At 43.4% G+C, this 27,361-nt stretch overlaps 1 protein-coding gene across 1 annotated transcript in view; it reads right to left on the bottom strand.

Moving 5' to 3' along the window:
* Window positions 1-27,055, bottom strand: part of LOC124620243 (geminin) — a 48,840-nt gene extending 21,785 nt beyond the window's left edge. The window contains exons 1-3 of the mRNA XM_047146914.1: window positions 26,850-27,055; window positions 26,649-26,770; window positions 17,330-17,439 (exon numbers count right to left, since the gene is read on the bottom strand). Coding sequence (XP_047002870.1) covers window positions 17,330-17,439; window positions 26,649-26,770; window positions 26,850-26,900 — 283 coding nt within the window. The 5' untranslated portion in view covers window positions 26,901-27,055. The remainder of the gene's footprint in view (window positions 1-17,329; window positions 17,440-26,648; window positions 26,771-26,849) is intronic.
* Window positions 27,056-27,361: the final 306 nt, after the last annotated feature.

Here is a 27,361-nt window from a genome sequence, read left to right on the forward strand (position 1 = left end):
CACCCACAAGCTCATTTATGTATATTGTGATTAGCAACAGTCCTACGACACTCCCCTGCGGCACACCTGAAATCACTCTTAATTTGGAAGACTTCTCTCCATTGAGAAAGACATGCTGCGTTCTGTTATCTAGGAACTCTTCAATCCAATCACACAATTGGTCTGGTAGTCCATATGCTCTTACTTTGTTCATTAAAAGACTGTGGGGGACTGTATCAAACATCTTGCGGAAGTCAAGAAACATGGCATCTACCTGGGAACCCGTTTCTATGGCCCTCTGAGTCTCGTGGACGAATAGCGCGAGCTGGGTTTCACACGATCGTCTTTTTCGAAACCCCTTGCTGATTCCTACAGAGTAGATTTCTAGTCTCCAGAAAAGTCATTATACTCTAACATAATACATGTTCCAAAATTCTACAACTGATAGACGTTAGAGATATAGGTCTATAGTTCTGCACATCTGTTCAACGTCCCTTCTTGAAAACGAGGATGACCTGTGCCCTTTCCCAATCCTTGGAACGCTACGCCCTTCTAGAGACCTAATGTACACTGCTGCATGAAGGGGGCCATGTTCCTTCAGGTACTCTGTGTAAAATCGAACTAATATCCCATTAGGTACAGCAGCCTTTCCTCTTTTGAGTGATTTTAATTGTTTCTCTATCCCTCTGTCATCTATTTCGATATCTACCATTTTGTCATCTGTGCGACAATCTAGAGAAGGAACTACAGTGCAGTCTTCCTCTGTGAAACAGCTTTGGAAAAAGACATTTAGTATTTCGGCCTTTAGTCTGTCATCGTCTGTTTCAGTACCATTTTGGTGACAGAGTGTCTGGACATTTTGTTTTGATCCACCTACCACTTTGACATAAGACCAAAATTTCTTAGGATTTTCTGCCACGTCAGTACATAGAACTTTACTTTCGAATTCATTGAATGCCTCTCGCATAGCCCTCCTCACACTATATTTCGCTTCGCGCAATTTTTGTTTGTCTGTAAGGGTTTGGCTATGTTTATGTTTGCTGTGAAGTTCCCTTTGCTTCTGCAGCAGTTTTCTAACTCTGTTGTCGTACTACGGTGGCTCTTTTCCATCTCTTACGATCTAGCTTGGCACATACTCATCTAACGCATATTGTACGATGGTTTTGAACTTTGTCCACTGATCCTCAACACTATCTGTACTTAAGACGAAACATTTGTGTTGAGCCATCAGGTACTCTGAAACCTGCTTTTTGTCACTTTTGCTAAACAGAAAAATCTTCCTACCCTTTTTAATATTTCTATTTATGGCTGAAATAATCGATACAGTAACTGCTTTATGATCGCTGATTCCCTGTTCTGCATGAACTGTTTCAAATAATTCGGGTCTGTTTGTCACCGGAAGGTCTAATATGTTATCGCCACGAGTCGGTTCTCTGTTTAACTGATCAAGGTAGTTTTCAGATAAAGTACTTAAAAAATTTTCACTAGATTCTTTGTCCTTGCTACCCGTTATGAACGTTTGAGTCTCCCAGTCTATATCCGGCAAATTAAAATCTACACCCAGAACTATAACATGGTGGAGAAATCTACTCTAAATATTTTCCAAATTATCCTTCAGGTGCTCAGCCACAACAGCTGCTGAGCCAGGGGGCCTATAGAGACATCCAATTATCATATCTGAGCCTGCTTTAACCGTGACCTTCACCCAAATTATTTCACATTTCGGATATCCGTCAATGTCCAGCCTGTCTCTGGGGTATACATTCCAATCCGAGTTTATAATTTCATTACTGTTTACATCTGGTTTCAGCCAACTTTCTGTCCCTAGTACTATGTGGGCATTGTGACCGTTTATTAATGAGAGCAGTTCTGGGACCTTTCTATGGACGCTCCTGCAGTTTACTATTAGCAGATTAATATTGTTATTCCCTGTTGCATTTTGCCTACTGCTACCTTGCCACGTCTCAGGAGGCGTCTTGTCGGGCCTAGGGAGGGAATTCTTTAACCTAAAAAACCCACATGTGCACTCCACACGTACTCCGCTACCCTTGTAGCCACTTCCTGTGTGTAGCGCACGCCTGACCTATTCAGGGGACCCTACGTTTCTCCACCCAATAGCGGAGGTTGAGAAATTTGCACCCCAGATCTCTGCAGAATCGTCTGAGCCTCTGGTTTAAGCCTTCCACTCTGCTCCAAACCAGAGGACCATGATCGGTTCTGGGAACGATACTACAAATAGTTAGCTCAGATTCCACCCCGCAAGCGAGGCTTTCTGCCTTCACCAACTCCACCAACCGCCTGTATGAACTGAGGATGACCTCTGAACCCAGATGGCAGGAGTCATTGGTGCCGACATGAGCAACAATTTGCAGTTGGGTGCACTCAGTGCTCTATCGCCGCTGGCAGGGCCTCCTCCACATCTCGGATGAGACCCCCCGGCAAGCAGACAGAGTGAACATTGGCCTTCTTCCCCGACCTTTCCACTATTTCCCTAAGGGGCACCATCACCTGTTTAACGTTGGAGCTCCCAATCACTAATAAACCCCTCCCCCGTCTGCCTGCTCGGACCTTGCTGGAGGAGCGGCCACATGTCCACTCACAGGCAGAGTGGGCCATGCCACATGGCCAGACTCCACATTGACCCTCCGCCTCGTGCGCCGCGAACGCCGCTGAACCCGCCACTCCCCTTGGGGAGAGGGTGGCCCAACCTTGCCCAGTACCCGCGAAGATGTCTCGACAGCAGGGACAGTGGGTGAAGCATGTAACACCTGGGGTGTACCATGTGACGCACCAGACTCCCCACTGCCGCTACACTCCGAGGCAGCAGCCTGAAGACGGCTGACTGCAGCCATCAACACGTTCAGCTGTTCGCTAACAGTGGCCAGCTCCTCCTGCGTCCGTACACAGCAGTCACACATCCTATCCATCCCAAGAAATCAATTTACTGTAGAGAGTTAATCAACTTTTAACTAGACTGCTAATTCACAAAAGGCAGCTGATAGTTGACTGAACTGTGATTACTAGACACTTCTTGTAGAAAACAATGAAAATAGCACTACCAGTCTCTGGACTGTATTCAATACAAACACGAAATCTATGGAACACTATTACTAGCACTCGACAACTAAAGCTTCCTAAAAGCAAAAACACATGGAAGAAGATGTGACAAGTAAGAAAAATACAGTTATTCCTTAAATTAACGTAGCTCACTGCGCAGCAGACATGACACAGACGGCAGTTACGACAACACTCTTAATAAATACTGGATAGGATTATTTGTAACTGGGGGAACAAGAACTTTTAAGAAAATTTGCACTCTTTATTGCCTATTAGCTAATAACTTGCTCATTTGTGTGAAACAAAATTAAATATAGGATACGTAAAACCAGAAAAACAAGAGACAAGCAAGACAGAACACATTTCTTCAATCCTTAAGTCCTTGCATTTTTTCTCTCTTATCTTTCTACGGCATTAAATGGTGTGATTTCCTTTCTACTAAAAAATCTATTATCTCATGAAAGTTCGGCAAATGTTTTGCTACATGAAAACACAAAATGTCACCGTCTAACAATGAAAAAGCTGTTAATACAAATAGTACCCAAGACTTGTGTGGTTTCTCGAGCTGATTACAGGTATTTTGCCACTGGCTGCTAGATAAAATGAAACAGGCCTGTCTAATATTGCAGCAATTTTAATACACACCAAATAAATGAGACTGTTTTGGAACAAATGATCATTATTATGACATGACAGAATACACTTCACAAAGTACCAATATCAATTAGGTCTACTACAAGCAAAAAGCTTTATGATATGAAATAGTTTCACATTTCATTCATACAATACAGCTTCTCAAGCATGAGATCAGAAAGTAATAGTACGAAATTTTTATATAAATTGGGAATCTCCATATTCTTCCATAACTGTTTCTTCTCCTTCCTCATTCTAACATACAATCTTGTCATCACTAATTCTGTAACTATTCCCGTCCGTTTGAAAACTGATTCTCCTGTTAGCTTCACTAAACTTGCCACAGTGACCGGTTCAGTTATCCCGCAGTTATTCACCAGTTAGACATTATTGCATGTTCATACAAGGCGTTTTCTGCTAGCCGAGAACTGTAAAACTTGCCCCGTACTAGTGTAGCAGTCTTGCCTAACGCTTTCTGTCAAAATTTCATTTTCTTGGATACACTGAGAAGATAACATGTAATCTTTCTTACCTGTTATTTCTGTTAGTCCTTTATTTCCATTCTGATAGTCTGAATCTATGGCTTTCGCTAGTAATTGTACCAATGCTGATCATTCGCAAACACAGTCAACCACGTAAACAGCGATTGACATTCACCCGTTCGGCTTTAATGAGCTCAGTTTGTATACCCCTGTCCCCTTTTTCCTGCAGGAAAGTTTATTTCTAGATGTGATGGAGATTCCCCTGGCAGAGACATCACGTTCACTATGCATGCATTCAAAAATCAACTTAGAATGTATTAAAAAATGTTCAAAACCAACCCCACGTGGAACGTTTCCCTCTATTATATTAATATGAATAATCAATAGATGAAAATGCGCTGGATGCTAGGTGCTTTGCAAAACAAGGTTTTTTCCCTGAAGAACATGAATTTGCCCCCCCCCCCCCTGAAATTACCTCCCAGGGCAGATACCCCTGTTTACCCCCCCTTCCCCCTCCCGGATCCGGACCTGTTGTGCTTGCATGAATCTGGCAGCTTGGGCGCACCAATAAAATTTTTCCAGGTAGCATCTGGCTGCTTGCTGCTACTGCTTTTAACACTAACAGCCACACTTCTGTAGCCAGAAGCAGGAGAAGGTACAACTCATACATGACTCATCTGCGCATGAGCCCGCTCGGCAGACGCTTCTATTAGTACTGTTTTTTTAATGGTTTTAGGGCGCAAAACTACCACGGTCATTAGCGCCTGGTCTGTGCCTTACGGAAAAAAAAATTGGAAATCAGCAGCAATGGGAGCGAAACTCAAAAAGTGGGAAACTAAAATAACAGAAGGAAAGCTTAGAAAACCACTATAGAAGGGAGGGTTGTTTCCCCCAAACGAGCTTCAAATGACTGACGTCATCTCCCTGATAAACTGAGGACGAGATCGGCTGAGTGCGTGTCATCTGCTAAAATGGAAGACATATCAGGCGACAACTGTAGATGGGCGCGTAGCGGAGTAAAATAGGGGCACTCAAGTAAAAGGTGTCTCATCGTCCACAGTTGAGAGCAGTGGGGACAAAGCGCGGGAGGATCGCCACTTAAAAGATGTCGATGGCTAAAAAGACAGTGCCCTATCAGGAGTCTAGTTAAAATTACCTCCTCCCGATGACGAATTCGGGATGACAAGGTCCAAGCACAGGGAAGAGCTTTCACGTCCCGCAATTTATTATTGGGAAGTGTAGACCAATGTGCGTGCCATAAAAGAGGAACATGACGACATAAAACACTCTGTAGATTGGCGAAGGGAACCATGCGAACAGCAGGCTGGAGAAGAGAAACTGCAGCCTTGGCCGCTAAATCGGTTGCCTCGTTTCCACAAATACCAACGTATCCTGGGATCCAGAGGAATGCCACAGAGACGCGCCCCCCCCCCCCCCCACCCCCAAGTGTGGAGCAAGTGGAGGCAGTCCTGAGTCCGGTGGACCAGAGGGTGGACAGGGTAAATAGCTTGGAGACTGAGGAGAGAGCTGAGTGAAGCTGAGCATACAATATCTGTATCTGCTGATTGCAACAGATGTATTGGACAACCTGGAGAACAGCATAAAGCTCTGCAGTAAAAACCGAGCACTGGTCAGGAAGCCAAAATCGATTAGGGGTGTCGCCAACAATATAGGCACTCCAAACACCAAACGATGTTTTTGAGCAATCAGTGTAAATAAATGTGGCATCCTTCATCTGTGCGCAAAGAACAGCAAATGCCCGACGATAAACGAGAGAAGGGGTACCAGCCTTGGAAAGCAGACAAAGGTCACGGAGCAGGCAGGTCCAGGGGCGGATCCAAGGCAATGCTATAGCCCCAGTTGTTAAGAAAGTTTTAGGGAAGTGGAAGGAAAGAGAATGTAGCAGTTAACAGAAGTGGACTCCCGGTGTTAGTAGAGAGGAAGGGCGGCCTGCATACCCTAAATCCAAGGAGGCGTTGAAAAAAAGGTCATTGGCTGGGTTAGCAGGCATGGAAGGCAGGTAGCTAGCATAACGACTTAGAAGGACAGCTTGCCAATTGGACAGTGGAGGTTCAGCAATCTCAGCACAGAGGTGTAAAAAGCTCCAGACACTAAACGCAACCCACGGTGGTGGACAGAGTCGAGACGCCGAAGAATAGACGGGCGAGCAGGGGAGTAAACTATGCTTCCATAGTCCAATTTCGATCGCACTAAGGTGCGATAGAGGCAGAGAAGGACCACTCAGTCCGCTCCCCAGGAGGTACCATTCGGAACACAGATGGTGTTGAGGGATCACAGACAGAGCGCCGAAAGATAGGAAATGTGGGAGGACCAGCACAGTTTTCTGTCAAACATAAGACCCAAGAATTTAGCAACGTCCACGAATGGAAGGTCGGAAGAAACTCTGTACGACGCCAAAAATTGACACAAATGGTCTATCTGGAGAAAAGCAAAAGCCGGTTTCGATGCTCCAAGAGTGGAGGCGATCAAGACAGCCTTGAAGATGTCGTTCAAGAAGACTGGTCCATTGAGAGCTGTAGTAGATCGCAAAATCGTCCACAAAGAGGGAACCCGAGACATCAGGAAGGACACAATCCATAATCGGACTTATGGCAATGGCAAACAGTACAACACTCAGCACGGAGCCCTGGGGTACCCCATTTTCTTGGGAGAAACTATGGGAGAGAGTAGTGTTCACCCACACTTTAAATGTGCGCTCTGCCATAAATTCACGAATAAAAAGGGGCAGCTGACCTCAAAAGCACCTAGGGAACAGTGTGCGGAGGATGCCTGTCCTCCAACAGGTATTGTATGCTCTCTCCAGATCAAAAATTATTGCTACCATTTGGCGTTTCCTGAGAAAATTGTTCATGATATAAGTGGAGAGAGCAACAAGATGGTCAACTGCAGAAACGATGCTTTCGAAAACCGCACTGGGCAGGTGTTAAAAGACTTCGGGACTCCAGCCACCAGGCTAAACGGCAATTCACCATACTCTCCAAAACCTTACATACACTACTCCTGAGAGAAATGGGGCGATAGCTAGAGGGGAGATGTTTGTCGTTTCTAGGTTTCAGAACAGGAATGACGATAGCTTCCCGCCATCTTCTGGGAAAAGTACTGTCAGCTCAAATTCGATTACAAAGGCAAAGGAGGTAACGCAGACTATGGTATGATAAATGCAGGAACATTTAGATGTGAATACCATCCGGTCCTGGGGCGGATGAGCAAGAAGAAGAGAGTGCGTGTTGGAGTTCGCGCATGGAGAAAACAGTATTATAGCTTTCGCTATTTTGAGAGGAGAAAGCAAGAGGTCGCACTTCCGCTGCACGTTTCTTCACGAGAAAGGCTGGCGGGTAATTTGAAGAGCTCGAAATCTCAGCAAAGTGTTGACCCAATGAGTTAGAAATTGTGACGGGGTCCACTGAGGTATCATGCGTGACAGTGAGCCCAGAGATCAGGGAGAAATTAGGCGCCCCAGATAACCATCAAATTAGACTTCAAACTTCTGAGGAGGGAGTGAAAGTGTTAAAAGAGCTGGTAAAGAAGTCCCAGCTTGCCTTCTTGCTATCGTGGATGATGTGACAGCATCGCACATCTAACTGCTTATAGTGGATACAGTTGGCCAAAGTAGGATGGTGGCGGAAAACGGAAAGAGCATGTTGCCGCTCATGTATTCCATCACGGCACTCCTTGTTCCACCAAGGAACTGGGGGGCACCGGGCAAATCGGAGGTACGAGGTATTGAACATTCCACAGCTGTAAGAATAACTTCTGTAAGATGAGTGACCTGATTGTCGACGCTAGGTAAGTGACGGTCATCGAATGTCGCTAGAGATGAAGAAAGCGTCCAATCGGCTTGGTCAAACTTACAGCTTCTCAGGCGCAGAGATAGCAGTTGTGGCTGCAATCGAAGGACGCATGGAAAATGGTCACTTGAGTGTGTATCAGCAAGAGCGAACCATTCAAAGCGCCGAGCTAGCTGGACATTGCCAACCGAAAGGTCTAAATGAGAGAAATTCATCGTGGAGGCAGACAAAAATGTAGGTTCCCCAGTGTTGAGGCAAACATGATCCACTTGGTGAAAAACGTCACTCAACAGGGAGTCTCGCAGACAAGTACGAAGAGATCCCGAAAGCAAGTGGTGGGCACTGAAGTCCCCAACCAGCAATTAGGGGGGCGGGAGCTGACCAAGAAGATGAAGGAGATCAGCTCTTGCCATCGGTGTGGGCGATGGAATGTATACAGTGTATCCAGAAAGGGAAAGATGGACAGCAACAGCTTGGAAGGAATTGTTTAAGGGGATTGGGTGATATTGGACAGCATCATGGAGAAGAATCTTAAGTCCCCCGTGTGCTGGAGTGCCATCAACAGAGGGGAGATCAAACCGGACTGACTGAAAATGAGGGAAAACAAAGTGATCGTGGGGACACAGCTTTGATCCCTGAAGACAGAAGATGACCAGTGAGTAGGGTCGTAAGAGGATCGACTATTCATCCTGATTGGCTGAAATGCCGTGGCTATTCCAATGGATAATTGACATAGGGTGGACAGAAAAGGGAAGAATCTTACCACGGTTGCTCCCAACTCAACAACTGCTGAGAACCGGTGGCCGACAGCGTGGAACGGCATTCAGCCAAAGGCAGAAGATCCTGATAGATAGGTTGTTCAGGGGTAGCTCCTGCCACCAGCGATCGGCCAGCTGATCGGCCACCAGCAGTGGCGACACAGAAGAGGGCCGAGGGCAGTAACCGCCAGGTGGCGCTGTAGATGAGACACGCCATGGCAGAGGAGAGGCACTTGGTTTCTTAGAAGCCTTCCTGGAAACAGGACATTGAGATGAGGGAGGAATCGATGGTTGTGAAGTTAGGGTACGGAAAAAATCTTCACAAGTAGGCTCATTTTTGGTAGTCCGGGTATCTATTTTGGGGCTCGTGATTTAGCAGAAGCCAATGAAGGGTGAGCCGTAGAGTGAGCAGGTGATAGTGGAGAGGTTGAACGGGCAACCTTTGCGCTGGTCGATCTGACGACTGTGGCACTAAAGGTCAGATCACAAATCTGCGTGGCTGCCTCCTTAGTAGGCCGAGGAGATGCAAGGACTGTGCTATATTTACCTGCTGGAGGCACAGTGGGCTTTTGTCTGGTGAATAACTTACGAGCAGCAAATGTAGACACCTTTTCCTTCACTCTGATTTCCTGAATAAGCCATTCATCTTCGAAAATGGGGCAATCTCTAGAGGAAGCAGCGTGGTCACCCATACAGTTGATGCAATGAGGGGATGGAGATGGACAAGCACCCTCATGGGCATTCTTGCCACACGTAACGCATTTGGCCAGATTGGAACAAATCAATGATTAAACCACTGACACTGATGGCAACGCGTAGAGTTGGGGATGTAAGGGCGAACTGAAATTATCTCACAGCCCGTTTTAATGTTCAATGGAAGTTTAACTCTGTCAAATGTCAAGAAGATAGTACAGGTTGGTACCAAGTCCTTGTCAATCCTTTCCATGACTCGATGTATAGCCGTTACGCCCTGTTCAGACAGGTAGTTTTGAATTTCCTCATTGGACAATCCGTTCAGTGAGTGTGTATAAACCACCCCGTGTGATGAATCTAAAGTGTGGTGCACTTCCACCCGCACAGGGAAGGTGTGTAGCAGTGAAGTTCACAGCAATTTCTGTGCCTGGAGGGCACAGACTGTTTCTAAAAACAAGGTGCAATTTAGTAATTGGGAACAAGACTTTACAAGACCTGCAATTGCGTCGACACCTTTCTGAATAATGAAAGGGCTGACTGTGGAGAAATCTTGACCTTCGTCCGATTGAGAAAAAACAAGGAACTGTGGCACTGATGGAAGAATTGCCTGTGGCTGAGACTTGTTTAACTTTAGCTTGAGAGCAAAAATTGAAGACATAGAGGAAACCATTGTGGAAGTATTCCCCATGATTACTGGCATCGCCGATGGCACACTCCTTTCTTGTGGGGGCCCTCTCTGAGCACTCCCGCCTTAGGTGTTTGTTCACACCTCAGGTCACACCTCCTGAGAAACATACGGAGGGACCAATAGGGCATGTTCGGAAGGTACCCCTCCCTGTGCCTGACCTTTACCAGGGAGAACGTACGTGTCCTACCTCTCTACCTGGGACAGGGAATTACGCGTTACCCTGTCACCGGCTATGCGTGGGAATGCATGGGTCGGCCTTCAGACACGCACAGGGAGGAAAAAAAGAGAAAGAGAGGAACAAAGGAAAGGAAAGAAGAGAGGTCATAAACGCCGCAGCAGAGAAGAGGGTAAGGAGAAGAGGCAAGGAAAAGAGAAGGACAAAGGACAGAGACTTTCCAGCATAAAAAGCAAAGAAGAGAGACTGTCTTACAGTTACAAGCGTCCGTCTCCAGACGTAGGCAGGACACATACTCCCATAGGGGAAGAAGGGGAAAGGAAGAGGCGGAGGTGAGGGAGAGGAGGATGGGGAAGGATGTGGAAAAGGAAGGTATGCAGCCCAGAAAGGAAAAAGAGCTGCACTAGCTCGGGGTCCCGTGCTCGCCACGCACGTATCCACAAAAAGAGTTGTGGACCCCTGTGGGGGGGGGGGGGGCTTTGAGTACTGTGTTTTGTTGTTGTATATGGTGCATTTCCTTTGCAACATAAGTTTTATTTTCTTTTTTCTCTCATTCATGTTTTATTGCTACAGTATTATTGTGCAGTACCAGGATACAGTAATATCTTTTGTGAGAAAATTGGTTCTTACCAGCCAAAATTACAAAAATCTAACTGAAGACTAAAACAATGAAAAATTCCCGGGTTTTTCCTGGATGAAAAAATTGCCAGGTTTTTCCCTGATCTCCCAGTTAGCCTGGGCCTTAAACACCCTGACAAAGGTACTATCACAAAGTTCTGCACAAAGGTCGTGGAACTGAAGGCAATACAGTAAGGCTAGAGTAGTGTCCTTAGGAAGCAAATGAAAGCCAAGGTGAACACAGGCCGGTGCACGAAGCCAAAGTGGTGAAGGGTTCACACCCACAGGGAAAGTTGCAGATAGTGTGAAGTTAAGCTGGCAGAGCAAGAGCTGAAAGTGAACTCCAGGAGGTAACAGAAGAGGGACACATCCCATGTTGGTGATCAAAGGATTCAGTGAAGGAGGCATAGGATGGGTGACCACTCATGGTAGACATATGTAATGCACACCTGCTAAGAAGAAAGTCACGGCAGTATGACAGTGGTAGTTCAGCAGCTTCTGCATGCAGACTCTCAACCAGGCTAGTGTAAAAGGCACCAGTGGCCAAATGGATGCCGCAATGGTGGACAGTATTGAGACAGCGTAAGAGGAACAGACGTGCAGATGCATAAAAAAGCATCCATAGTCTAGTTTGGAATGAACTAGAGACCAGTACAAATGGAGGAGGGTGGTTCAATCTGCACCCCATGAAGTACCATTGAAGACACGTGGAAGGACCAAAAGTGTTTCCTATAGAGCCCCAGGAATTTCAATGAATGGACGAACAACAGGCCCAAGATGTAAAGATGTTGGGAGGAACCAACTGCGGCACAAAAATTCGTACAAATGGTTTTGACAGTGGAAAAATGAAAGCCACTGTTGACGCTCCATAAGAAAAGACAATTGAGACATCACTGAAGACTCCACTCAATGAGACAGGTCCATGCAGAACAGCGATAGACGGCAAAATTGTCAACATAAAGGGAGCCAGAGATGCCCGGTGGGAGACAGGCCATAATAGGGTTAATGGCGATAGCAAAGAGGACAATGCTGAAGACAGAGCCCCGAGGCACAACAGTTTCCTAGATGAAGGTGTCTGACAAGGCAGAACCCACACACACCTTAAGAACTCAGTCTTTTAAAAATTCCTCAAGGAAAGCTCCACGTGTAGAGACTATGGAGGATACCAGTTCTCCAGCAGGTGTCATAGGCTTTCTCCAAATTGAAAAACACGGCCACAGTTTGGGATTATGACACGGATGGACAAAGTGACGAGACGGTCAGCTGCAGAACGGCGCACTCGAAATTCACACCGTGCAGTGGTTAGTAAATTGCAGGAGTCTAGCCACCATACCAGCCAGGCTCAAATCATATGTTCCATCACCTTGCAAAAACACAGCTGGTGAGATGGATGGGGCAGTAGCTAGAAGGAAGGTGTTCGTCGTAGCGGGCTTAGGTGTGGGTATGACAGTGACTCCACGCCAGTGTCTGGGAAACGTGCCCTCTGCCCAGATGTGGCTGTACTTATGAAGGAGAAAGTGCTTCCCTACAAGAGAAAAGTGCTACAACATCTGAATGTGAACAGCGTCTGCACCCTGACGCGGAGGATTGGGATGAGGTGAGAGTATAATCTAGCTCCCTCATAGTAAAGGCGTCATTGTAGCATTCACAATTCTGAGAAGAGAAGGATATTATCTGAGCCTCCTCCACTCGTTTCCGAAGGAGGAAGGCAGAGTGATAGCAGGAAGAGCTCGAAATTTCCAAAAATTGTGGCCCAAGGTGTTGGAGATAGCAATAGGGTCCACGATGACATCATCTGCTACTATCAGGCTGGAAATTGGGGAATTAATCTTGGTCCCAGACAGCTGTCGGAGGTTGGCCCACACAACAGAGGAGGGGGTGGAACTTAAAATAACTATTCCATGAAATCCAGCTAGCTTTTTTGCTATCCCGAAGAATGCGATGACACTGTGGACGCATCCGTTTATAATAAACGCAGCTTGGCATCGTAGGATCACAGCTAAAAATGCGGAGAGCATGTCTCCGCGCACGAAGTTTGTTGCGGCACGTCTCAGTCCACCAAGGGACAGAGATGCAGGGAGGTAAAGAGGAAGTGCGAGGAATGGAACGTTCTGCAGCACTAAGATATTCCACCTGGTCATCACAACTCGTGAAATCTTGTCAAAGGTCACCAGGGAGAAGAAAAGGTGCCACTCGGTCTTAGCAAGCTGCCATTTGGGTGTGCACGCAGGTGGGGTAGGAGTCAGCAAACGGATAGCACATGGGAAAGAGTAGCTCGAGTAGGTGTCAGAAAGAATAGACCAGTGCAGAAGGATAGGTCTAAATAGGAATAGGTGTGTGAGGAGTTGGAAAGGAACGTGGTTGTTCCTGTGTTAAGGCAGAAGAGGTTAAGTTGATTATGGAGGTCAGCCAAGAGGGCACCTCTCTGACAGATTCTGGGAGAACCCCAAAGGGGATGGTGCACATTTAAGTCACCGAGTAGCAGAAATTGGTGAGGTAGCTGCCCAGTAACCTTAAGGAAGTCTGCTTCGGTGACACTCAATGACTGAGGGATATACCGTATTTACTCGAATCTAAGCCGCACTTTTTTTCCGGTTTTTGTAATCCAAAAAACCGCCTGCGGCTTAGAATCGAGTGCAAAGTAAGCGGAAGTTCTGAAAAATGTTGGTAGGTGCGGCCAAAACTAACTTCTGCCGTCGAATATATGTAGCGCTACACAGGCATGCTTTGCTAGCACAAAGATAAATACTGGCGCCAAAACCTCTGCGTCAGTAAATAAATTAAAAAACGGTGGAAGACGAGCTTTTTTCTCCGCCCCGAGTTTAGCATTTCAATGGGCTACGAAAATCCGACTGGCAAGACTGGGATGTTTGTCAATATGGCCAACTCTACATTCTGAATTTTTTCCTACCTGTGAGAAGAGATGGTTGCTAATAGGAACTTTTATGAATTGTGAATCACATGCAGTATTCTCTTCACCATAAGATTAATACGAATATAAACATTTTGCCATCTATTCTTTCGTGTTTGCTGCTATGTCATTTAAATCCTGTCTGCCTAATAAGCTAGGAAACTGGTGTGAGACAACAGCAGACGCGGAAGAATATACATACCATGTCATGTTTATATTCGTATTATTCTTATGCCTAATAGTGATACAGTCAGAAATGAAGCACGGCACTTGACTAGATTTTTAAATCTAAGATGACTCTAATTTCTGTGCAGAATGTAATGTACATCATCTGTCATATGCAGTCTATTATTTGGTTCTTGTTGATCATTATAATAGAAAGCAGCAGTGTAACTAACAACAAATAGCAGTCTCTTGCTATTGTTTCGCTAATGTGACGATTCTCCTCTCTCTCTCTCTCTCTCTCTCTCTCTCTCTCTCTCTCTCTCTCTCTCTCTCTCTCTCTTGCGGCGGTAGCGCGCACACAAAAGCAAGCCATGCCGCGAGCGGCGATAGGCCGTAAACACTCATTATCAGAATGCGACAAACAATGCAGGACACAGTACAGTAATGCATTTTCAGCTTAGAGTGACTTAAACACCTATAACAAAGAGAACGGCACTTATCAGATCAAAGAAAAATAAGCAACCAATTCAAACCAGACGAAGCGCGTGAAAAAGGAAGGGTACCTGTATAAATGCGGACGGAGCGCCTGACGCATAGCAATGGCTACCTGGTAAAGCTTAACTGCTAAGCTTACGACTCGAACCAAACAACTGTAGCTGTATCGTCATTCATTCGACCTAAATTTTATCTCATATTACAATGGACCAACTTTGTTTCGATTTGGAGGTGCGGCCTAAAACTTTTCTCTCACCTTGAATTTCGAGTCTCAAATTTCAGGTGCGGCTTAGATTCGGGAAATTTTTTTTTCCTTGATTTAAAGTTTCATTTTTCAGGTGCGGCTTAGATTCGAGTAAATACGGTACATGGTACATAGGACCCAAGTGAGGAAGGAAGAGGAGAGCTGCATCAGCTTGAAGATGGGTAGTCAGGCAGGTGGGTTCACTATGAATGTCATCCCATAAGAGCAGTACGACTTCCCCATGGGAGGGATACTATCTGGGGGAAGGTCAAAACGGACCAGGAAGAAACGCAGAACCTCAAAGTAGACGTACAAGTGGATGCTGCGATTCTAAAAGCAACCATAAACCCTCTTTGTTGGACTGAAGTCAATGAACATTCCATTGGAGGTAGTCATGAGGAAGCAAAAATGAAAGGATGTCACCTTAGTGGTTGCCGAGAGCCAGTCTGCGAAGACTCGCTGCTACAAGGCACAGAGGCAGGAGGATCCTCCTCCATGAGGTCCACAGAAGCATCGGCTTTCTTGTGCTGTTGGCCTGCGGAGTCCAATGGAGAAAAACAGTTGGTGGTGCACAGCGGCGACACAGAGGCCGGCTGCGCAAAGGTATCATGTGGCGACATGGTCAAAGAGGATCTTCGAGTTGGTGAAGGAGAAGACTGTTTGCCTTTGTTGGACTAGACTGAGTCTTTTCGGCTAGCAGAGGAAGACTCAGGTGTCTGTTGGCTGGAGGGACACAGGAAGTCTTCACGGGAGTATTTCTTCTGTCCTTTCTTGCCTGCCGGTTGTGTAGATGGTGACTTCGCCCCGTGAGACGAGAGTTTGATGGCTTGTTGCACAGATGGACGAGGGGACAGTGATGCTACCGGGACAGTGGGTGATTTCACAACCTCAGAGCTGAATTTGAGGTTGCATGTCTGTACGGCCATGTCCTTCATGGAGCAAGATGTAGCAAGAACAGTACTATAAGGGCCAGATGGTAGAATGCAGTGTTTGCGACCAACCAATAACTTACGAGTGATTGGATAAGGAACTTTTTCCTTTACCCAGACCTCTTGGACAGCCAACTCAAAGAGATACATGGGACAATCTCAAAAGGAGACAGCATTGTCGCCATTGCAGTTGATACAGCAGGGAGGAGGAGGCAGACAATCGCCTTCGTGCACTTCCCTGTCACAGGTTATACATTTGGCTGGGTATCGACAAGACATTCGAGTGTGGTAAGAGTTCAGAGTTCTATGGGCCTCGACATGAATAGGATAGCTGTGGAGAAGCGAAGTGGCAAGCAGTTGTGCTTGAGAATCAGAATTTGTCTCCAAAAGCAAACTGCCATTCTGTAAACAAGAGCAGGTTTTCACAGTTGCATCAACACCTTTCTGAATAATAAATGGAATTACTGTCACAAAGGACTGACCATCTCCAGTACAAGGAACCATGTAGCAGCTGGAAGAATCTTTGAATTGTTAGCATCATTCAATTTACATTTCATAGAGGTTAGTTGTAAAGATGATTGGCTCATTGTGAGAACGTCCCTACGATTGCCAGCGTCTCCCATCTGGGGCCCCCTTCCAAGGGAGCACAGCCGCCTTAGGTGATTGTTCACACCTCCCCAACACCTGGCAGAGGGACCAATCGGCAATTTGGGAAGGTAGGAGCTCAGGCAATCAACCCCCCCCCACCCCACCCCCACCCCCCCCCTGGGCCTAGCCCGTACCAGGGATATGTCCAAAGCCTCCCTGTTGACGCAGGGCTGGGAATTACACATGGGACATGCGGGGCAGCCTTCAGGAGTGCACAGAGAGGAAGAAAAAAAAAAGAGGAGCCTCAAATGCTGAAGTGGAGGAAGGACAGAAGGTGAACGAAGAAAGGAAAAGGGAACAAAATACAGTGGTGAGACTCTTCTCATGTCAGCTACAGACAATGCAGAACATTCCCAAGAACACCCCAGACATGTTCCCCAAGGGAAGGGAAAAAGAACAGTAACAGGGTAGACATGCATCACAGAAGGGAAAAGATTCTGCAAAGGCTAGGGTCCCATGGTAGCCAAGCATGAACCCGCCAAAGAGTGGAGAGCCCCCTGGGGATAAATTTGCCAATGATGTAGCTCATTCTGTCACTGGTCGTTCTGTCACTGGTAGCAAAGGACTTTGAAGATCCACTGAACAGAATAGATCGTGTCTTAAGCATTTAATAAAGTGCACCATGTAAGATGCCATACTGAGTATGGTGTTTACTTGCCTTACATCACTTTTTAAACTGTTCAGTAAACTAGTGGGAGGAGGCGGAGGAGTGAACACCTGTTGCCCCCTCCCCCTTGCTATGTGTGCCCATATATGCATTACAGCTGTCTTGCACCATGATTCCATGTATTCACTTATTTCAATCGAATGTGAGAAATACTGAACCTCACATACTACTGTAAAAATAGCACAGTATAATGGATTTTTGGCAACAGTACCAGTTCACTTGGTTCAAAACTTATACTGCATGTGACACGTAATGTAAGTGGAGAATTTGGACCCAACAAATACAGCCCTGTTCGTGAGGATGCAAAATTTTCACTATGGCTAAACAGTACAATACACAAGTTGAATGCAAATACGAAAACTGGTGAATGCAACTCACCTGTGGATGTTAGGTCTTCTGCAGAGATAAGTTCTTTTTCTGGGTCTGTCTGTACACTCTTGTTGCAGAGCTTCTTCTTTTTTAAATTCTGGTCCTTTTCACTGACATTCCTAGATGAAAGTTTTGGGGTAAAAAATTCATAACAAGTACATGAAACAGAATAAATGGAATGGGTCAAGTTAACATACGAGCAACTCACAAAGGGTTGTTATACAAATGATAAAGTTACTGTACAATAAAAAGAACTGCACTCAAGGGGAAAATAAATCCATACATTCTTGAGCATATCAGCTTCACAAAGTTACACAGAAATACAGAAGCAAAAACATCCTGAAAATGCACCTCATGATGGAAGGAAAGTTCTCATCTCATCAGACAGTTTATAACAGAATGGATTGGAAGGTATCCAACTTGATCAAGAACCCATTTAAGTCAAGTGTGCAAATACGGGAAGCTCACAGCCAACAGACCAGCAAACAACAACAAACAAACTTCAACTGCTTAACAATCAAAACAGTGAGACAAACACTCAATAGGTTATTTATATTGTTTTTCCATAGGCTCCATAAGTTCTGAATTGATATTTGCCAGAAAACTTCCACCAAACATAATACATGTGTCAGCAACAGCCAAACTGTAGTCAGACAATAGTTTGGGCAGAGAGCCACTATCTAGTGCATCTATTTTTATTCTCATATTTTAGTAGAGCCTGATATGTACACTGTAGCAACAAATACTATTATGCACATCTGTGAATTTACTTTGCAATTTCATCTCTAATTGCCACAAATATTTAATTATTCACCTACTCAGTACGCCAGTCAAATTCATTTGATGGTTCGCATTAACTACTGACTGTATCATCAGCTGCAGCCAGAACTTAGGCCTTGCCACTCTTAAACACCGCTCCCAGCAACACAGTGCTAAATGCTGTGTGACACGACCATTTTTCCAGAAAATGGTCAAACTCATAATGAAAGAACGACCTGAATGGAATATTTAATTGGTGCCAAGGAATATGATAAACAGCAGCAGCACTAGTGACTGTTGGTTAGTGACTAACGGTTGGCTGCCACCCGCAGGGCCATTTTGAAGAATGCCTCTCAAGCGAAACGCCAGGGCAGTTCTTTTGACACTGCCCTGGGGCACCTAAAGCCTCGTGGACATGCAGGTAGGATTCCCCTTGCAGTGTGAGCTCCTGTCACCCATATTTTATGACCCGGAAAAAGAGAAATGTTATAACAGAAAGCACTAGCGTGCACAAAAGCAGGAAGAGTTTTCCAATGGACAGCACTGGACATCACAGAGAACGTCTCAAAAACGAAATGAGGTCACAATTTGGAGCCTTTGAAGACGTGGGACACCCCCGGACATGTTGACTCCACAAAAAACAAACAACATAAGAATCAAAAGGATTGGCTCATTTGAATAAATTACATGTTAGACAGAGAAGTTTGGGTGTGTCGACCTTTTCAATGGTTGCTACTGCACAACCCAAATGCAGAAAATTATGCAAAAACTAGCTAACATTTTCTAATGTAGAAGAAACACATTCACGAACTGCTTTATTACAAAATTGCAACATTTCACACAAGACATAACAGTTCATTTTCCAATTTCAAGTAACAAATGGCTCTGAGCACTATGGGACTTAACATTTGAGGTCATCAGTCCCCTAGAACTTAGAACTACTTAAACCTAACTAACCTAAGGAAATCACCCACAGCCATGCCCGAGGCAGGATTCGAACCTGCGACTGTAGCAGTCACACGGTTCCAGACTGAAGCGCCAAGAACTGCTCGACCACACCGGCCGGCTCTCAAGTAACAAGAACCAGAATGAAATTGTGGGATTACAGCACTCTTCTCCAAAGTTGGATCCTTTCCATATGTTTTAATATCAAAAACCTTATGGGCTACTTTTCTTCACCAAGTGCTGTTTAACTAGTGTCGTCAGTTGAAATACTCAGGGCCATCTTAAGGCCAAGCAACACAAGCTGCCTCTTAGGCCAGAAGGCTGATAAGTGCACCAGAGGCACTGTAACTAAGATTTCTATATATGATGTGTCATAATTAGTAGCAGCCTCTTGGAGCATCAATCTGAGAGGGGTGCAAGGCTGGCCCAACTGCAAGATTTGTATACAGTGCATATCACAATTACTAACAAAAACAGACACGAGTGTATGTACGTGAGGAAAGGGCAAGAGGAAGGGAGGGGAACCTACTGATAAGCCAATAGTGTGGAAAAATATTCTCAATTGGGCCCTAGAAATACTGTTCCTCAGTAGAGAGTGGGGATACTTGACCACATTGGAAACTTGACCCATTCGTGCTTTCTTATTTGTAGGTCAATTTTTCCATATGTGTTATCGCTGTTTATTGTTCATTAATATTTTATGAGTAAAAAACCACCACCTGCCTTGGAGCAAGAGAGGTGTTGTGCTGTCTTGTTTATTGTTTTTTATGTTCCTGCAGTAAATTTGGTAAGTGGTTTTCAACTTTTATGTTTAACCAAATAAACTTAATGATTGCAATCAACGAACTTTGAGCATTATTTTTGTTCTACAGCCATTTGAATGGCTGCATGCATAACCTAGAAATAGCCACTTGAACGAAGATGGTGAAGATAGGGATACTTCTGACACTCAGGTTGGGGACAGTTCAATGGCTCAACTACTAGCATCACTTGGTCTGTGCGGTAGCTATCATTTGAAAGGTTTCAGGTGTGGATTTGTAATTTTTTTAGTTTTTTACTGGAATCTGTCTCACTTGGAAGTTTGGATGAAGAATACTCGCATCATTTGCATTCAGTTTATATATTATATTTTGTCAACGTCATTCTATGTCAAACTTCTTGGCTGAAACTAACTGTAGAACGTCCTTTTCAGGCCATGACAAAGTCACCCCTATGCTAAAATTACATTCACAGGTACACTCTGTAGAGAAGACATTATTTCACATGAACCATTTTATACAACTTATTACAAAAACACGTTTGTAAAAGCCTTTAGCTAATTCCAATTTACTTAATAGCATCATTTATTAGGGGGCATATTTACACTTGCAAAATTAAGCTATAATAGTAACTTTGTCTCAGTAACCTAAACATCCCTCGTTTTATTTGTGAGTGGAAAAGGAGGGGAAATGACAAGTAGTGGTACAGGATAACCTCCGACACCCACCTTAGGGTGACTTGCGAAGTATTTACGTAGATGTAAATCTGTGTAAACAAATTATTTATTGCGAATAAATTCTGAATTTGAATATTTTTGTTTATATGTTTTGTTTTTTTTTAAAAAAAAATTGTGAGCTTTACCATGGAATCTGTCTGCAAAGGAGGACTTTCTACAGTTAGAGCTTCTGCCAAGAAGTTTCACATAGAGTGCCATTAACACGGTATGTTGCAAAATGTAAACCTAAACCAAAATACTGCAAGTATTCTTCACCAAAACTTCCAAGTTTGAGATTTTTACCAAAGATGAGGAAAAAATATTTAAAGACTATTATATAAAATCAACCAAATTAAAATATGACCTCTCTAGGAAAGTTATGTTTAAATTAGCATACAATTTTGCTGTGGCTAACACAAAAATACACCCCACAGGTGGAACATAAACTGTCAAGCTGGTATTGATTGGTTTTTCATGGTTTTATGGACAAACAACCACCCTTGTCTCTCAGAGAGCCCAGGCAATAAGCCCATGAGTCAGTCTGGAATACTGATGAGAGTGGCGTCCCCACTGTACAAAAGCCAGGGAAGATTGTGGCAAAGAAGAGAGGAAAGTAAGTCAGTGAAGGTACGCCTGCTGAATGAAGTGTTTTAGTCACCTTGAGCTGTGCAATAAATGCAGTAGCCAATTCCATCCCATCTCTTTTCATTTTTTCAAGGATCAGTATCAAAGGTTATTTTCTGAGAGGTGGGTTCTGCAGGATCTGCACATCCATCCAATCGGATGACAGCAACAAACTTTGAACTTTTCTGTAGCACCTAATTAAGTATGTTAGATGCTCCAAAGAAAATATTGTGTTAATGCTTAAATAGTAACGACAGCCACATTTCTGTTGCACCCTCAATTTAGCCAACAGCAATGGCATTGTGCTTCTCACTTTCTCTCCATCTACCGGACACAAATTGTTTGTTCAGTTTGCTTTAGGGTGCAAAAACAACTAAGGTCATACGCACCCATATCAGAACCGTAGAACACTAATACAAAAAAGGAGTTGAAAGTGACTACAATCGATGGAAGGAAAGACAACTAAGAACAGGGACTTTGAGAAAGATCCATAAAATATGCCACAAGACAACGAATGTCCTGAACAAAATATTAAATGTCCTTCGCCATATTGCTATGACGCATCAAAAATAATATGCAGTCGACAGCCCATGTATCATTCGCTAAAACAACCGATAACCCAGACAGAAAACATAAATTAGAACATAGGAGGTTAAAAAAGCGAATTCCACCAGGAAATGGTGAACCGCCAAAGGTTGAGGACATAAAATCATCTCCTCATGCCAAGAGAGCCAAGAAGAAGGCAGCCAAGCCACTGGGAGAGGTTTAATTCTGCAGAGTTTGTTCCCATGAAGGGAAGACTAGTGGTATTGCCAAGGTGACACCACCTGCTGACAGCAATACAGAGATCATAGGAGGGAATATAAGAACTAGTGGGCCAAGGTAGGGTGACTGCAGCCTTGGCAGCAGCACCAGAGGCCTCGTTTCTGTCAGACTGATGTGACCAGGGACCACAAACATCACAATGGCTCCATCAAGAGTGAGCAAGAGACAGTGTTCCTGAACCCTTTGCATTAAGGGATGGGCGTGTACAGCAGACATTCCAGAACAAATTGCAGCTTATGGTCCTGGCTATTACAGTTCATTGAAAAGATACTAGAACAGTGCCCCTGATGTAAGATTATTAATACAGTATATCCAGGCCAGTCTATTTCTGTGTACAACATGGCCAAGATAGTAGATAGGGCATATCCAATGGCTTCCACGAGTGTGAATATTTGTAGAGACTTTCTCTCGATGGTATTACATGACAGACAGCAAAGTTAAATTTGAAAACAAACTAAAAAATGTTTCTCCTTGACAAATCCTATTTCATAGAAGAGTTTGTAATTCTATAATGTGTAAAAGGTGATATGTGCGAATTATTAACTCACAACAGTATTTCCTTCAAATAAGATGATAATTAGCATGTGGCCCCATTTGGATATGAACGTATAAAGCAAATGCAAAATGACATCATTACGATTATCTGTACAAATGCTCCACATAACTTGAAATTATTTATTGCTATTATGTATTGTATGAACATAGGTGCTTCCTTAACAAATTACATAAATGTAACATCTACAGGACGATTCCATGATGTTACAAACTTTCATGGATCATGGACATGAGTCAATATATCAATCTGAGGTAAGGGACCCTTGTCCGGAAGCAACCGAGTGTAAAGTTATAAGCGAAAATCATTTTGATACCACTGACTGGAATGCATGTGCAAGTACTATTGTTCATAAGTTTGTAGAGAAGGTGGTAATGATGAGCCCTTCCAAAATGATGGAGCCTGGTCTCACTTTGGACTAAGAGTTCTGAACACCCAGATTAGACATTCCCTGAAAAATGGGTAGGCAGAGGGGGTCTTGGTTTGTGGCCAGCACATTCACCTTAAGGGTTAACAGAAGCGTCCGATTCCACCCGTCTGCTTTGGCCCATGACGTAAGTGTGCTGTGGTGTGTGATGTCATTATGGCGCAGAGTTTATGAATTGGTTGGGTTTGAAGATGTCGCCTTGTGTTTGATGGTGCCCTCCGGGTGTCTGTCTGTGTGTTTGGGACAGTCTACCTACTTTGTACCGCTGAAATTTGTTGGTGGTAATTGTTTTTTCGTTTTTTTTGGGTCAATTTTTCTCGAGTTACAATGTTTTGTGTATTGAATGTGTGTTAATTTATGTAGGGATGTTTGACTTTTGAATTTTTGAGGGGTTTTGGTTTTGTTTTTCATAGTTGTAGGTATTGGTTTTTCGTATCAATAATTATGGTTGATCTATATAGTTAAAGGGAAGTGACCGATTCCAATTTTTGTAGTTTTATAGGTAGGCATTGGTGTTTTGGTATCGTCAGCTGCAGTCAAGGGAGGTGTCCGATTCCTGTAGGTTTAATTTCTTTTGTCATATTTAGCTTGTCCCCTCCCTAAAATCCCCAATTTTTCTCGGTTGACCCATTAGTTTCTCTGTATTTTTGGAGGGAGAGTTATTGTCTTATTTATACATATTTTCGTGTTTGTAGTGAAATCATAGGCGCCATATTGGAGACGCTTAGAATAGCCATTTCTGTCATACTGACGACGTCATGAGTCAAGGCAGACAGGTGGAATCGCACACTTCCGTAATCCCGAAAATTCTTGTGTACAAGACACCTGTCGAAACTGAAGAGGATCTCCTGGCAAGAATTCTCACCACCTGCAACTCTGTTCAAATGACATTGGGGATCTTTAAAGTCTCTTCGGGTTTGCTGTTGGATCCTAAAATCAACTCGATTCAATATTTCAGTGATCCAATTGGTTGCTAACTTCAGGAGAATGCTGCTTCTGTTGATGAGTCCCACTTAGAACTGACGCCAAGCTGCCAATCGACGCCCTATATAGGCCTCCGTACCATACACAGCGTCACGGTCGCTGCCTACCCAAGACTGGTCAGGTGGCGCCTCCTTTAGTAGAGCATTGGCACCAATGATATATCCAGCAGCAAACCCAAAGAGACTTTCAAGATTTATTACGCTGGGAAAGCCTACGATGTCACGACATGGGATATTACAATGTGTACTACAGAACTTTGTTTGACGATGTGATGCCTCCACTGATCCTCGGGATGCCATTTTGAACAATTGCTGTAAATGTAGAAACTTGTAAAACTTGTGCTGGTAAATGGGATTCATTATTACTGTACTGTAGACTTAGGACTTGCAGTCTCTCTGGCACTATGTGCAATGCTGACAGTCCAACAGTGGAAATTATCCGAGCGCATTGGGAAGTAATGAGTGGGAATTCTGCATGTCATGATAAGGATTCAAAAGTGGGGGCCCTTAGCTTGAACACTGTGAGAAGCTAAGGTGGCACTTGAGTAGATTTTCGCTTATACCTTTTGATTCTGTTGTTTCTGGACCAGGGTCCCTTATCTCAAATTGAAATATTTACCCTTGTCCATAATTCCTGAAAGTTGGTATCACTACGTGATCACCCTGTAGGAAAGTCTTGTATTCTTTTAAATCAACCACAAAGATTAAGAAATTAAGCAAGTAGGCCTACATGCTACTTTCGATCCCCATATATTGTTACTGAGTAGAAGCAGAGGTAGCCTACTATAAATGACATGATTGTAAGTCTTCTGAACCGTACATTGCTTTTTATGGAAACAATCTTGCAAAGTTACAGCTTGAAGTATTATTAGGTAATAAGCTCTCTCTGGGTAACAACTCATTACTGTGCAACACACTAAATCATTTACCTAAAACATACACAATAATTACAAAATACTGAAAGAAATATTAAAGAGTTTTGATAATTCTGAACTAAACAGTATCACACTCATGTTCAATCCAATTTAAATTTATTTCCTTTATTATAGAAGAATATATAATATTTTGGCATGATTGTACTAGATGCTTAAATTCTTACTTGCAATAGCAGCCTTCAGTCCCTCAATAACAGCATACCACATCTGTATTATAGATGTTTTGTATACATTTTTAAACAAGGCCAAAACAGGACACACGTGTCTACTTACGGGCAGCAGCATGGCCATAACAGGGAACCTAGACTAAATACAAATCTGTTAATGGTCGTAAAAGTTTTAATGGTATGTTTTTGGGTCATACCATATTTAACTCTTAAGAAATTAAACTATAATACTTAATGCGACCTCCCAACACATTAAGTTTCTTCCGATATTTTATTTAAATGTAATACGAAAAATCAATTGTGTGTTCCTTATAGAAAGCTCTTTGAAACTCAACGACTTCAGCACACATTGCCCTCTCTCATGTTCAACTGGCAATTACTTGCTCAGGTAAAGGGATTGCTGAAGCGTGATTTGTTGTAACATTTGATAAGATGCCATTCTACTAAGACCTTTAAATTTTATAGCACTGAAGCATTCATTGCACACAGTATACCTACAGAAACAAGACACCACAAATTGCAGCATCCACTCATTGTCTTCCTATGCAGTAGCTACTGTTTCTAGTTGACAAGTTTCCTCATTTAGTTTCTAAGAGTTATTTCTCTACACTTCTCCCCATTCACGACAGGTTAAGAAGACAGATCAATGAGGTTCCCTGAATTACAAAATTCTGAAGACATGCCTCATTACAAGACTTGCTTCCTGAGGAATGTTTTCTTTTGGTTCTGAAAGGGCCACATACCCATATGTAAATCTGCCCTTATTCTTAACAGTACAATTAGTAATCTAATTTATAAGATGTCATAGACCATCATTTAAGTTTTCTCACTAACAGAAGCAGGCTACAGCACATTGCATTACCTTTATGGACTTGCAAACCATGACATTACAGCACAACACTTTTTTTTGTTTCCATTACTGAATTAGCAGGTAGTGAGAGCAGTACTGCAAATCGATATGAACAGACTGCTGATGACAATTGTTGAGTTAGTCAATGCATCTTTAATGTCTGACAGAACAACAGTAGGCTATGGTAAAGTTCCAGGGCAGTACTGATGTCCACTTAAACTCTTTTCCATAATTACCACCGTAAGTAACACGAATTTATAGCAACTTAGACAAACTAAGATACGACTGCATTAAAAGAATAAACACTGAACACAGAAAACATATATGCCACCCCTATGAGATCTCTCATATAGTTACTATAATGTAACATGAAAGTTCGTTAATATCGTTTCGAAGCTAAGCACTAGGGATCAAAGGGGAAACATGTCAGGATATACAAATTCTGTCTCATAAATAACCATCCAGCTTCGCAATTCCTTCAGTCATCTGCAAACAGTATTTAACTACATTTCACAAAATCCTTTGTCAGTTAAGATTGATTTACTAATAACAAAAAACAAAGTAAATTCGGTTTCATAACGAGGGGGGGGGGGGGGGGGGGTTATAATTTAAACATATCATCCAGGCATTCAAATCTAACTTGAAAGATATGTTAAAACATTGCTAGTTACTTTGTGAATTTTGGATACGTCTGACAGTTACTCTGTTACATAATTCATTGTGTAACGTAAGAACTCTAGGCACATGGCAATAATACACTGAACATAAAAAGTGTATAATATTTACTTAATTTTCGAGTTGTCTTTTCCCGAAGAAGGCATCTCTCTTCCAGGGCCAACAAGGTTTTCCTTATCCCTGGCTGCAGGCTGAAGTACGTGTAATGATTTCCTCGCATTTTTCAGATTTTCCTAAGTAAGAACACCATGCAAGTAGAGTAACTGGCTAAACAGTTGATTGCACCATGTGAGTATTGATAACGGCTAGTACCTGTTGGTCAGCATTTTTTGTGGACGAAGCACTTGCTGATCCTGTCTTCATTATAGAGATGTTTACAAAGAATTCTCTGAGGAAAGCTCCAAATCGAGGTGTAGATACTCGTATTAACACATCAGCTAACACAATGTAAACAACTCTCTGCACCACATTCAACACAATCCGCCACAAGTTTCGAATCAGGCAGTGCAGCCAACACAAGATTTCGCCTGCGATGTTTACCAACCTACCAACATAATCGCCTGCTCGTCCCAATAAATCGAAATGGACTACGACGACAAAAGATCAGGTAGAACCACATTTGTGTGTGTGTACTCATTAAGACATTCCAGTAGATGAATTAAAAATAAAATAGTGCCTCTAGTTTATTACATAAACAAATTAGAAGTCTGCCACTTTAATCAGTGTCACTCTATCTGTAACGCACTAAGAATTCCGTTATTTATCTCACAATGTTAAATGAGTAAAAATATTTGCCACCATATTAAGTGTTTGTCCCACATCGT

The sequence above is a fragment of the Schistocerca americana genome, chromosome 1 (assembly GCF_021461395.2).
Source record: "Schistocerca americana isolate TAMUIC-IGC-003095 chromosome 1, iqSchAmer2.1, whole genome shotgun sequence".
Taxonomy (NCBI): Eukaryota; Metazoa; Arthropoda; class Insecta; order Orthoptera; family Acrididae; genus Schistocerca; species Schistocerca americana.